We start from the raw sequence: 13,428 nt of genomic DNA, 5'->3' as shown, positions 1-13,428 counted from the left end.
TACATGATACTTTTGCATGCCCAAGAAAGCTACAGGCTCGGTAAACACGGGGTCCTTGCATACCCCAAAACTCTTAAACTTTGAGGCGGACCTTTATTGAATGCGAGGTCTAATGTCCATGAAAATACAATTATCCAGCTCTCTGAATTTCACACCGAGTGAGATGCGAATACAAGTTTAAATGCCAGAAGTAAGCAAGTATTGTATGCTAAAATAGTCCAGAATAAAACCGTAGCTAGCTAAGGAGCTCGTCCGAAGGAAATCCTCGACATACAGGGGTTAGTAATTGTTGTGATATGGGGTGTGGGAATGGACCAAGTAGCCGTAGAAAGCAAAGAGAACTCGATAAGAAAAGGTGTGTGGGGACTATGCAAGGTGCATAGTGTCTAAGTGAGATGCATTAGAAAAAAGAAAGCGTTGTAACAGAAACAAGAAAAACCATCATCCTCTTCGCTGCTGTTGCCACACAGCTAGAGGCACATCCTCCTCTTCACCAGAAGTCCTCGTGCGATTTGCAGGTCCATCACTGGTCCTCGTCCTCGGACTTGACCTTGACATTACAGCATGTACACTAGTAACCTTCCTTGCTTTACCATCTTGCGGCACGGGTGGTGGACTGGGTGTGGCAGCTGCCGATAGGGAACGACTGGGTGCTCTAGAACTTTGCCCACGATTGGATGCCGGGCTAGGTGGCATATGGCGATTATTATTCGGTGGTGGGGGCGACTTCGAGCGACGCGGTTTTGACTGTGTCTGACTAACAGCATTGGTAGGTGGTGGAGAACCTGAGGAAAGACTGCGTGATATTGGCGGAGAGGAATTGTAAGAAGAGTTCCAAGTAGAATGGTCTGAAGCAGGAGGCATAGCGCCAGGTGGTAATTGTTGCGATTCTGCATTGCCTGCTCCCGCCTCCACAGAGGTGTTGTGATGTTTTGATGATGGTGGTGGAGAGGTGTTATGTACGGGAGGACTGGGCTGTCGTCGAGTAGGCGAACCTCCTCCTAGGGGCGTGGAAGAAGAGGACCCATAACCGTAGCTTGGCGTTCCATACTCTTGTTCCATCACCCGGTGTTGCATCTCATATTGAGGAGCCTTGATGGGCATCTCCGCAGCCCGCCTACCATTTCCTGGTGTACCAGGATTCTTTGTCAGGGATCCCCGTCTAGGAGGCTCCTTCTTCGGCTGTTCCCTTTCTCTTTCAATTTCAACGCGCTCCTTTTCCACCCTCTGCGACTCCTCCACTTCCATTTGTTCTCTCTCCGTCTGTTCCTTCTCCGGAGGGGGAGGGTTAGGTTGGGCTGCATTGGTAGTTTGACCTTGTCCAGGCTGAGGTTGCGTAGCAGGGTTTTGTGTTTTATTGATAACACCGAGATACCAGAACATGAGATTACTGATCAAGACCTGCTCGTAAAGAGGTCTTCGGGGATTGGCGAGTTTGATGTGACTCAGCCTATAAATTGCACGCTCCACATGAATAGGATATCGGGCGTACGATCCTCCAGTCCCAGGGATAGATGGGGATGGGGATGGAGTAAGTGTTTTGGAAGATTTTGAAGCACCAAGCATCGCCGCTGCGGTTTCACGCCCTGTTCCATTATAGAGGTGCGTTGCTTGCTCCTCTTGCTTCTTCTTGCTACTGAAAAGCGACCCAAAAAACCCTCCTTCTTTCTCCTTCTCCTTCTCTCCTCGTGGGATGTCTTTATCTCGTTCTCTTTCTTTCCCATTCTTCTTGCTACCTTTATCACTACCCCATTTACCGAATAGCCCTCTCTTGTCTTTCTCCTTTTTAGGAATGGGACTTGGGGATTTACTGAGAGGTGGTGCTTCGGGTGATGTCGAAGCCACTGCTGTCTCATCAGTGGTGGAATGAACCAAGGAGCTCTCGGGTGACGGTGTGCGAGACGATTCTATAGATTGTGGGCTGGTCGTAGTCGCAAGGCGCTGCGGCTGGGGATGATGGAGAACAGGCGTCGCAGCATCGACAGACAAAGGTTCGGTAGTAATTTCCTCCGATAATCTCGGAGAAGACAGTACCTGCGAGACTGATGGGGGCTGAGGGGTTGGGGTGACCACCACTGTAGGCGTTGGCGATAAATCCTCATCCGGCTCTTCCTGTGCGTACGCATCGTATATTGATGTTTCCTCGCTGTAAGATTCGGGTCTCGCAGAGGGCAAGTGGCCCTCACTACTCATACTCTCGTTTGAAAATGCTCGTGGACGTCTCATAATTTCTTCGCTATGGCCATGGTCACTTGAAGACATGTCACTGGAGGAGCGAGGTTCTATGGCAGTGGCAGATCGATTGGGCCGTTTCCGCCCAGATTGAAAACGGTGGCCTCCACCATCACCTGGTAAACCAGGCTTGCGGATTTTGGTGCGAGCAGCACGACGAAGGATTTGCCCCGGTCGGGGCACGATAATCGGAGCATCAGCCTCATCTGGCATGTCCGGCATGTCGTCCATTTTATCAATGACTATCAAATAAGTGGAATAAGCCGAACAAGATCAAAAGCGACAAGCAGAGTGGTGGGCGTAGAACATACCTGAGGGTGCCACATTGAGACTTAAGCTTCTTCGCAATACTCTCCTGAGTTTAGTGGGATCATCGCTGCGAGAAGCTTCCTCTGCGAGCTCTTCTAGTTTCTGGAGGTCGTTGATGGTAAGCTGTGGACCAGTATTTGTGAAGACACTGCGATTGCGCCGGAGAGGGACCACCTGCTCGTCCTCTACACCATCATCCTCTGATGGTTTGTACTGCCTGCTAAGCATGGACCGCTTACGGCCGAGAGCGGAAGAGGTTGGGACTGAGAGCGAGCTTGATCGCTCAGGTGGACTTACGCCATCTGGAGGTGGACCACGGGAATGTTCCTTGAGAAAAGCTCTAAACTCTGCAGGTGCGATCTCTGGATGGAGACGAGCTGGGACCCAGAAAAGATGAAAAGGGTCGTCAGAGCCCGAACGATCCTCTGAGCTAGAGCTGCCTTCGTGAGAGCTGCTGCTGGAATCGCCGTCTGTCAAAGGAGGAGTTGCATTTGCAGACCAGTAAGGCGCGGTTGGTGATGTTGGTGACGATGAATTTGGGAGGTCTGGATCGAGAATAAGCGCTCCTGGACCACCCTGGCTTGTTGAGCGTCGTCTGATATCTCGCAGGGCCTCCACCTCACGCTGGATCTCGAGCTGAGAGGGCTGCATTGTTGAGCAAGTATGGGTAAACGAGCGTGTCTATGGCAAGAACGTCGACACGTATGCTTGAATGTCGTGCCCGCCGTCTTGCTTGTGGTCGTGGCCAGTTGTCCCGAGACAAGCCTTGCAAGCGCAGACGTTATACTACCTGGCCCCTTGCTACAGATCCACACGGCACACTCGGCACCACCCAATCTGAGTTACAATTCCCGGCAGAGTTTCCTCTGCCAGCGCTGCAATAGACAGAAGAACTATCTGTACACACTACAGTGTACTTGCTGCTACAGTAATACAATAAATATACTTGCTACATGTTCCACGCAATATCGCACATAAAACGATGAAAAACACGTCGACTCCGTGCCTGACTTGAACCCAGAGTTGTCGGATTAACCAAGCAAAATTGATACCACGTTGATGAACCTGATGTTGGTCAACTGTCATGCTATGATCAGGCCCAAGCCCATCTCCTGCCGAGTGTATCATCGGTGAGTAGCAGAAAACCATACGACCAGCACAAAGTCTGTCCTCATCGCCCATCACCCGTCTGCGCATTCAGAGCCGCACTTTCCCGTCGAAGTTCTTGTATGACAGCCTAGGTCGAGTATTAGCCCAGAGTTGCATCTTCTGACAATGAGCCACCACGTACCGCCAGTGCTTCCGGATTAACGCCATTCTCAATCATGCCAACACACGTTGCCAGCGTCTCCTTGTCCAGCTGAGTATTTAGCAATTGCGAAATGTCATAAAGAACTGTCCATGTGGTTTCAGCATGCTAGACATGCACACTTGCTTCGAATTGGCGAAACAGGTGACTCACTGTCCAAGGTTTGCTGCGCAGAAGTAATTCGGTCAGAATCCCGCGAAGACATGATAATGACTAGATTAGCTGCAGTCAGGGGGATTAGTCCTCCTGAATCGCGACAGAGAGGCCTCAGATGGCCGCTTGCTAAAAGCGCTATAGTACGAGGTCACTGAAGTCTTGACTGCAAACGGGATAAACTTGGAGCCGCGGCAGCCCGACTGAAGGAACATCAATCAAAATTATTCCCACGGCATCTATATTTTTCCTGAAGTATCGTGATGATCGCAAAATCGGGTTCAAGGCCAAAATAGTTTTTGAATACTTACCATACTCCCTACGAACCAGTCTGCAAACATCCGTGTGTTGTTTTCACACCTGTGGTAATCATGGCACCCGCGAAGACGGCAAAGACTGAAAATAAGCCCAAGAAGGAGAAGGTCTTTCACCCTGAATCACGCAAGGCAGGACAAATATCACGATCCCACTTTCGCAAAGGCAAACTATCAGAGGCTGCATCAAAACGCAACAAAAAGCAACTAGCACAAGGTATTACCTTCTCCCTTGATATCAATAGGAGGATATTATCCACTGATACAATCGATTCAGCGGACGTATATGGGTTCTTTTATCACGCGATACCACCAGAAGGTGTTCTGTCTCTGGAAGATCTCCACTCGATCGTTAGGGATGTTTGGTTGGTTAGACATGATGTTGAATTAGAGCATGAAAGGGCTGCAAGGCGCAAAGGCAGACCAAAGAGTACGAAGGAAATGAAACTTGAAGAGATCAAGTTGCGAGAGGCAGAGGAATACAGGACTGGGATGGGTAAGCTCATAACAAGCTTGTTGTGTGCTATCATGCTCATCACATTCACATTTACAGAGGTTCCCGACCTGACCCACGAGCCCACCGTCGAGCTATTTCGAAGATGGGACCAAAAAGAGGTCGCGTTCATATACCTCCTTCGCTTTGTTCGCATCTCTGGCGCAGAGCCTACAGTTACTATACTGTCACGTCCTGGCACGCATCATACCGTCCTAGACAAAAGCAGCGGAGATCAGCGACAAAATCAGACACCAGAGATGGATACTGCTGTTGATGATTCGATGCTATCAGAACCTCCCACTCGGTTTGCAAGCACTATCATGGCAATGGATGGGCCACTATAGCAACACGACTACAATAGTTACTGTGTATATTCTCGCATTTATATCTATGACAAAAATAGTGTACTCTAAGCCGGATATTCAACTTCTCTATACAAGCCTCCTTCCGTGAGGGCTGGACTATGATCTACAGGTGTCCTTGGTGCATCTAGCTCCCATAGTCTCCTCAACCTATTGTATAAATACTGGAAGCTCGATAAAGAACCCTTCTCTTGAATGAGATGCAGAGAGACCTGGTATCCGGCTACTGCTTGCGGATGAGATGGTTTGCGCACCTCAACTCGGAAGCGAACTGCTTTAACCACCGCTAGAGCACCTGCGGGGTCCTTGATTTCATCCAGTTTGCATTTCAGAATCCCAAGGTTCTCTGCTTGTGTGAGGATGACACGGACACCAAGAACAACGAGTAGTCTGCGGCACTCCTCACGGGAAGTGTATGCATCGTGAATAGAGAGAAGATGGTAGACTGTGGGTTTGAACCTAAACACGTTCCCAAACCAGCGACGTCGAGGCGTGGCTGATAATGTGAAGGAATTCTCGGAAAAGGCGGGAGAAATTGCAGATGTGTCCCCTCCACTATGCTTCTTCCTGAGTTTTGCTGGGGATGGCTCGATAATCTGAACACGCAGAGGCGGTTTCTTGGAATTTTCGCCTTCCTTGCTCCTCAGAGATGATTTCTTGACGATCCCAGGCCCAGACACATGCAAATAACCTTGGTTTTCCTTATCCGCACCGTTTTGATTTCGTCGTGGTCCGGTACCTTCTTCATATCCCACGGCTCCGAAGGAGTTAGCAACCGAGAAGTGATTACTGCTTGTCACAGAGCCATTACTGTAACCTTCCGATCGTGATTGGTTGGTAAATACGGCACTGATAGGAGTGGGCGGAGGTGCCTTTGAGTTGCCGTGATACATCCCATTAGACTCAGTTGCCGCTTCCATGTTCGGCGTACCCCCCGCCAAAGACGCTCTTGCTTCCATTGCGTTAAGATGTTCGACGATTTGATGGAAAAATTGCTGTATCTTGTCATCGTTTAATTCTGGGACGACCAAAGGAGGAAGATTGAGCGATTCGAAGATGGGAGACAGTGGAGAGATAGGGGATAATAGGGACTCGGGTGATAAGGGAGAATGTATTGGCAAAATTGGACAAGGCGGAGAAGATGCGTGCAAGGTGACCTGAGGTGTGCTATCTTGTAATTTGTCGTCTGTAGACGAATCCGGTTGTGTCTTGCGGGCTGCTCGGCTTGGCGTTGGGGGTTCAGCTCGGGGAGGAAACGACGAAGGAGAACGGCCCAGATCAGTAGCTTGAGAGGATGTTCTTCGCATACCCTGTGACTCTTTGTTCGGTGATGCTACGGATACCGTCAAATTCTTTTTGCGCCGTCTATTAGATCGATTCCTCAGCTCCTCTTCTTCTTCGTCGTAGTTTTCTAGATGTCTGGTTCTATATTCGACAAGTAGATGATAAATGCCCTTGTGCCAGTTCGGTTCATCGCTCTTCAAGTTTTCTATAATTTCGTCGTCCGGAGTGCCGTTCCATAGAGTTCGCAGGTTCGCAAAGATGTCGGGATCGATCGCATCAGTACCCGAGAGAGGCTTCGCTATGTCGTCCAAATTTGGCATCGAGTGGGCCACCGCCTTAGGTTCTTGCGATATGTAAAAAGGATGCCTCAAGATCTCAGGAATGGTAATACGTTGGCTGACATCCTTCCGGAGCATTTTTGAGATGAGGTCTTGAGCAAGTGGATCGATGTTGGAAGGCATGTCGAAGGTGCTTCGCTTGACTTTTTCCAGTAAGGTGTACAAGTCCTCATCGTCGAAAGGAAGTCGCCCGACCAGCAGAGCAAAGAGAATGACGCCGCAAGACCAGATGTCCGAAGCAGAGCCATTGTATTCTTGTCCCATAACAACCTCAGGAGCAGCATAATGGGGGCTCCCACACGCTGTCCGTAGCATTCCATTGTTCGAGCTAGCCTGCCATGCAGCCATTCCAAAATCTGCAACTTTGATATTTTTGTTCTGGTCCATCAGCAAGTTTTCTGGCTTGAGGTCCCTATGGGCAATGTTAAAACTATGGCAGTAGTGTATCGCAGAAATTATTTGCTGAAAATATCCCAGAGCTTCCGAAGTTGACAAACGGCCCTTGTTGCACAGATAATCGAAAAGTTCCCCGCCCTCGACATATTCCAGGATGAGGTACAGCTCACTTGATGTTTCCCAAACATCGTAAAGACGCATTATATTCGGGTGATTGATTAATTTCATGATGACTATTTCGCGTTCGATGCTGAGGAGCATGTGTTCTGCAGAGTCGCCAAGGTTGTTCATCGAGTTCAGGAGGACGTTCTTTGAAACAATCTTCACCGCTGCATACTGGCCGGTAGTAGAATGTCTAGCAATCCTGACACGACCTGAATTAAGAATTTAGTCAAGCAAGGATTGGACCTGCATCCCGCTAGCAGTCTATTAAACACCTGAGCTTCCTTTTCCTATGGTCCTACCGACTTTCCACAAGCCTATCATTTTGGGGTCATCTTCAGTTCTGTTCCGCCGGGGAAGTTGGGGATAGTCGTCGTCCATTTATGTGTATTGAAGCTTGAGATAGTTATTGTAAGTGTCAAAAGCAACGTCTCACTGGTAGCGAAGAGGCTGACAATGTCTCGACGCGAAGGATAACTGCGCCACATAATAGCCAAATCCAGCCAAACAACGCGTCCCCTTCTTTCTTCCACCTTCGCGTCGACTGTGGTCTTGCTCCTATGAGACGATGCCACCATGTCTCTGGTTACACTGCATATCGTATCTGGGATAGTGTCCTACGTCGAAACATACATTCAGCGCGTGTCCTGTTGTTAGCAAGTGAACACAATGACTCGAATATAGCGTCCAAACCTGAGCAAAAGGTGACCGTTACGAAGACTAAGAAGAAATTTTCTGAACTGCCAAAGTCACAAATATCGGAAGACGGTAGTCTTGTTCCACCTTGTGAAGAGTGGCTAGGAGGTTTGCAAAGCCAGCGGTCCTTGACGTCGAAACTGAGAGGTGCTACTTCCCGTCATCCGCAAACTATAACGCATTTTCTGATCACTTCTCTGATAACTTGGGATAAAAACATATGAACCATAATATAGGTTCGCCAAAAAATGCCTCCACCGAAGCTCTCGCAAATGACAACGACACTACCCAGATTCAGATAATGGCCAGGCAACCAAAAAGGGTCGGAAGACCGCGTTCTCTGAAGACTCTTCCACCAGAAATCCAAGTCACCAATGTGTCAGGGGAAGAAGAAGCTATCATTCCTGTGAAGCGTCGTCGAAAGACCAAAACATTTCAAAATGAAGGTAAGAGGAACGATTGCAGTTTCGTCTCTCCCTTGCTTGACTTTGCACTACTTAAGTGGAAATCAATATTCCTAATGTTTCTTCCACGAGCGAAACAAGTACACGACGATGTCATGATAATAGTGAAACAAATGGTACGATAATGTTTTTCTTGTTACATACTATGTAACCTGTGAGAACAGTCGAGTCTCCGCCGGCACCAGCTCGACCCAGAAATATGCTTGCGACGGAGATACTGGCTAATCTGAATAAGTTTCCTCATTGCATTCTCCTCACTCGTGTTGGTCAGTTTTACGAGGTAAACTTATATTTATCTTAATCGTTTTTTAACTTAATCCCTCGCATAGTCATATTTTGATCAAGCCAAGGAGGTATCTCGTCTCCTGAATATCAAACTGACATCTCGGGTATGGGACAAGCAGGTTGTAGCTATGTGCGGTTTTCCTCTAATGCACATCGACAAATACCTCAAAATCTTAGTGCAGCAGAACAAACTCTTCGTTGCGATGTGCGAGGAATTTCCCCGACCTTCACTTCCCGGTCAGAAACCTGAGTTCGATAGACGTGTTTCTCGCGTTATCACACCTGGAACATTGATTGACGAGCCCTTTCTTAATCCTTACGACAATAATTACCTCCTCGCACTCAGTGCACCTGAGATCACGGCTCAGAAAGGCGACCCGACTACGTCAAGTGAAGTTGGTTTGGCTTGGATAGATATATCGACTGGCGAATTTTTCACGAGGACTTCTACGGAAGTAGCCTTGAGGAATCATTTGACTCGAATCAATCCGCGAGAAATTGTATTGAACAGAAACCTCGAATCTACGCATCCCATCCGTCAGGCACTTATGGAAGAAGATTGGTTTGTCTCCAATGCTGCTCGATCGCCACCTGCTTCCAATGTATCTTTTCAATCTGATACATCCACTGACGATATAACTGGTCTGTCCGATATCTCTTCAGGTGCTCTTCCCCTCTATTCCCAAGAGGAATCCTCCGCAATTGGACTCCTCACAAGCTATCTACATGCAAACCTGCTGGAACATATGCCTCAGCTTCTTCGGCCTAACCGAGAACTGACAGAGGGGAGAATGCAGATGGATTCAAATACTATTAAAGCACTTGAGTTGCGCGAAAGTACAAGGGAAGGCGGGACTGCAGGTAGTTTGCTGAACGTTATAAAAAGGACTACCACGACAGGCGGTACTCGTCTTCTTTCTCGCTGGTTATGTAAGATATCATTAGTCTCTGTGTGATTAACATTCACCCATGCCTTTCCTCAGGTTCTCCTAGTACGTCGATCCCAGAGATAAGCGCCCGCCAATCTTTGGTCGCATTTTTCCTGAGTAGACCACATCTCCGAGATGACATCTTGCAACTATTAAGTGACGTAGATGATGCTTCACGCATTATACAAAAGTTCCTTCTGGGCCGGGGAGATGTGACTGACTTGTTGTCTATCAACGCGACGGTTGTTACCTGGTCTCTAATTCAACAACGAGTCACGTTGGAGAAAGAGATGGAAGAGAAGGAGAAAGGGGTCACTATGACTGACCACTGGGCTGGTATTGACCAGCTTCTATCCAAGATGACGGACTTGAAAGGGCTTTCTCACCGTATCAGTACAGCATTGGAGAATGTCGATCGGCTGGGGAAGGGTTCTTCTAACGACTCTGATGCTATCGACGACGATGACCATGCGAAGTTATTACAGGGACCACTAAACGTGTCCACCAATATTAAATACGATGGCACTACGAGGTGGTCCATCAGGCCTGGGTACGTGCCTGAGGACATATGCTACAATGTGCTTTAACATTCTTTTTTTACCAGGTTTACGGAGCAGCTGTTTGCACTACATACAACTCTCGGGGAGCTCCTCGAGAGAAGAACAAAGCTTGAACGGCGACTACAGCTAACTTATGGTAAAATCCATGTTACCTCGAATGATATCCTCCTCTAATTGACGATCATAGGTGCACCCTCCCTGACCCTCCGCTCTTCTCCTAACTATGGCATGCATGTGCATATCGCTCGCGTAAAGCGTGATCGGGCCAAGTTAAAAGAGTCGCCTGCGTTTGTATGCATAACAGAAACAGGTTCTACGTGTAGTTACTTCTATCAGGTGAGGAATTATTTTCGCTGCTTGGTTGCAATTCCTAATCCCACTGATTGATCTAGGAGTGGGCCCAACTCGGTAGCCAAATTGTTGAGACTACAGTAGCCATTTCAGCAGCTGAAAAAGAGGTACTCGGAATGCTCCGCAACGAGGTGATCAGCATTTCCTTGTGTAATGTGTAACATTGATGTTTGAGTTGCAGGTCAATGCAAGTTCAGCACACCTTCGAAAAAATGCTCGTATAATGGATGAACTGGACGTGACGATAGCTTTTTCGAACTTGGCGACTGAGAGGAACTTTGTTAGGCCTGAAGTCAGGGACGAGTACGTGTGTTTGGTAAAAGATATCCGTATATATATATCTGATCCAAACTAGCGTGTGTTATGAGGTCACGAATGGCCGACACCCTACTGTAGAGCTCGGTTTGCTCACTCAAGGACGCGTTTTCACCCCTAATTCGATTGCGCTGAATTCCGGTTCCCGGCTTCAAATTATTACAGGACCCAATATGGCTGGAAAGTCTACACTGCTTCGACAAACAGCTTTGCTAGCTATACTTGCCCAAATAGGTTCGTATGTGCCCGCGGATCACGCGGTGGTGGGCATTGTTGATCGACTATTCTCGAGGGTGGGAGCTAAGGATGACCTCTTTCGAGACCGAAGTACGTTCATGGTAGAGATGCTTGAAACTGCCGAGATTCTCCGACGAGCAACTCCTAAAAGTCTCGTAGGTTGACTGTTCTTCAGGTCATGCTAGTTCTAATCTTTCGTCAGGTCATCATGGATGAAGTAGGAAGGGGAACAACTGTCACTGACGGCATGGCAATAGCGTTTGCTACCATTCACCATCTCATCACTGTAAACCGTTGTCGGGCTCTCTTCGCGACCCACTTTCACGAGCTTGCTGAGATGCTAGGGTACCGCTCTGAGATGCACAAAGGTGGAGGGATCTTCTCAGAGGTCGCCTTCTCCTGCACCGATGTCGACGAAACGGATGTGAGCACGTTCAATCGCATTTTATCATGATAACTTATTCCTGGCGAAACGATCATTCCCAATAGGATAGTCATTTTGCTTATTCGCATCGCTTGAGGCCTGGAGTTAATCGTAACAGTCATGGTCTGAAAGTAGCTCAGCTAGCCAATATGCCTGAAACAGCAATATCGACTGCCAAAAAAGCTCTCTCAATTCTAAAGGGAGGGGTCCATGACAATATAAGTCTAGCTGAACGATCGAAGCTTGGGGATGTTCTGGCAGATTTATGAAAGTCACAATAGTACTCGTAGCCGTGGCATGTGGTGATCATACTCTAGCTAATCGACGCTCATACTCTGCTGTCTGCTGTCGTAACCACAACAATTCTGACATATTAGCATTCAATTACTCTGGCTCGGAAAGTTCGTGGTGATGAAGGTAGAATAGTCTAAGCGCGACGTTCTCCTCACTAGCCCTTTCAAGAGAAGATTCCATCCTTGTAGACCTTCCAAAGTCGATGAGACGATAACTGAACTTGTCCGAAATCATCCGACCGATAGGCCACTCTGAATGCAGACCCCTCTCCATCATTATATTACGAGTTGCGAATGAATTATGAACCCATCCTTCATGATGGAACCTGAAAAGTAGCGATGCGCATTCATTCCTATCGTCTATCGACATATTTTTCACTTCGACAGGGACACCACAATGCTCCAGGAGCATGATAGGACTCAAGTAGCGAGGACCGCCATCGTCTTCTGTTTCCCTATTATCATGCTCTGTCATGTCGTCATCCGTTTTTGTCGTCTCTTGATTTATAGGGTCTGGGGTATAGTACCCATAGAATTGAGGAACTATTGCGCCTACAGGGACAGGATCGTGTATTGGAGGGACAATGTTATATCCATTCCAGTGTTCGAAGAAGTATGATGGGAATTTTTGGTAATTCTCCGCCTCTCGAAGAAGATGCGAATCTCCCTGGATGGATAGCTTAACCGCAACTTGAACTTTGGCAGTCGGCGGTACAGTCAGACCAAATTGACGTTGTGTCATATGTTCGCAAATAGGGCCATAACCGGGGACTTGCCATTGAGTGTCAGGGCGGTAGTGGTCCACTGGGCCTTCATAGGACACAATACGTGTTGTACATGGATCTTGGATAGTATAAAGCTTTGGGGAACTTTCTTTCCCTCCCAAGCTTTCACCTTTACCCTTGATGTCATTATTGGACTCCGTGCTTGCCTTAACTTTTCTTCCGTTGGCGTTGTCCTCGTCTTCGTCATCCTCGTTATTTCGCTCATTGACCTTCTCTGCGCCGACGGACATTCCATGTACTACTAGTAACTTAACTACTTCACGAGGTTGGATGACATCTGTCACGGAGACGACACCGAGTTCTTCTTCGGAAGGTATAGAAGTCGATGATTCAGCTGTAGTTGCAGTAGACATCTTCGACTGTTTTTCGTTCAATTTCTTTTCCACTTCTTGTTTCCCCTGCTCTACGACGCAAGTTTCGCAAATTTTAGGTTTAACCAGTAAAGGCCGAGGTAGCTCCCACTCGCCCTTGTAAACTGCCGAGTGGTGACCTCTTCCAAGGTAGCCCTTGGGGGCTAGATATAGATGTGCAACAGGAGTCGATTCTGGAAGGGTGGTTTCAGGTGGGAGGTTACCGATGAGTGGTTTCTCCATAGGTCCGGACTTCTCGACTTTGGGAACAAACGCGTAACCCCTCCAGTCCTTTGCTTTTTTGGCTCGTTCTTCCTGGAGAGCCTTTTCTTCCTCTTCCATCTTCTGTTTGCCAAGCTCTGACAGGAAAAGGCTATACGAATA

At 48.0% G+C, this 13,428-nt stretch overlaps 4 protein-coding genes across 4 annotated transcripts; 2 read left to right on the top strand and 2 right to left on the bottom strand.

Annotated features, from left to right (window-relative positions):
• Positions 1-3,440: 3,440 nt before the first annotated feature.
• On the bottom strand, positions 3,441-4,198 carry SERLADRAFT_394657 (uncharacterized protein; the record flags this gene model as incomplete). The annotated part of the gene is made up of 3 exons (XM_007320534.1): positions 3,441-3,778; positions 3,833-3,936; positions 4,004-4,198. The coding sequence occupies 3 exons, from the start codon at positions 4,053-4,055 to the stop codon at positions 3,713-3,715; spliced, it is 222 nt and encodes a 73-aa protein (XP_007320596.1).
• Positions 4,199-4,374: 176 nt separating this feature from the next.
• On the top strand, positions 4,375-5,157 carry SERLADRAFT_440080 (uncharacterized protein; the record flags this gene model as incomplete). Its single annotated transcript, XM_007320533.1, has 3 exons — positions 4,375-4,534; positions 4,595-4,813; positions 4,871-5,157. 3 exons carry the CDS (start codon positions 4,375-4,377, stop codon positions 5,155-5,157), a joined length of 666 nt encoding a protein of 221 aa, XP_007320595.1.
• Positions 5,158-6,805: 1,648 nt separating this feature from the next.
• SERLADRAFT_362515 (uncharacterized protein) lies at positions 6,806-7,679 on the bottom strand (the record flags this gene model as incomplete). The annotated part of the gene is made up of 2 exons (XM_007320532.1): positions 6,806-7,567; positions 7,631-7,679. Coding segments are annotated over 2 exons (810 nt in total), but the record flags the coding sequence as incomplete, so codon positions are not given.
• A 1,035-nt stretch (positions 7,680-8,714) lies between these two features.
• On the top strand, positions 8,715-12,413 carry SERLADRAFT_362514 (uncharacterized protein; the record flags this gene model as incomplete). The annotated part of the gene is made up of 11 exons (XM_007320531.1): positions 8,715-8,795; positions 8,845-9,730; positions 9,784-10,001; positions 10,035-10,279; positions 10,334-10,425; positions 10,477-10,625; positions 10,682-10,771; positions 10,822-10,943; positions 10,996-11,347; positions 11,395-11,601; positions 11,682-12,413. 11 exons carry the CDS (start codon positions 8,715-8,717, stop codon positions 11,883-11,885), a joined length of 2,646 nt encoding a protein of 881 aa, XP_007320593.1.
• Positions 12,414-13,428: the final 1,015 nt, after the last annotated feature.

The sequence above is a fragment of the Serpula lacrymans genome, assembly GCF_000218685.1.
Source record: "Serpula lacrymans var. lacrymans S7.9 unplaced genomic scaffold SERLAscaffold_10, whole genome shotgun sequence".
Classification (NCBI taxonomy): Eukaryota; Fungi; Basidiomycota; class Agaricomycetes; order Boletales; family Serpulaceae; genus Serpula; species Serpula lacrymans.
This window is presented reverse-complemented; position numbering and strand designations above follow the sequence as displayed.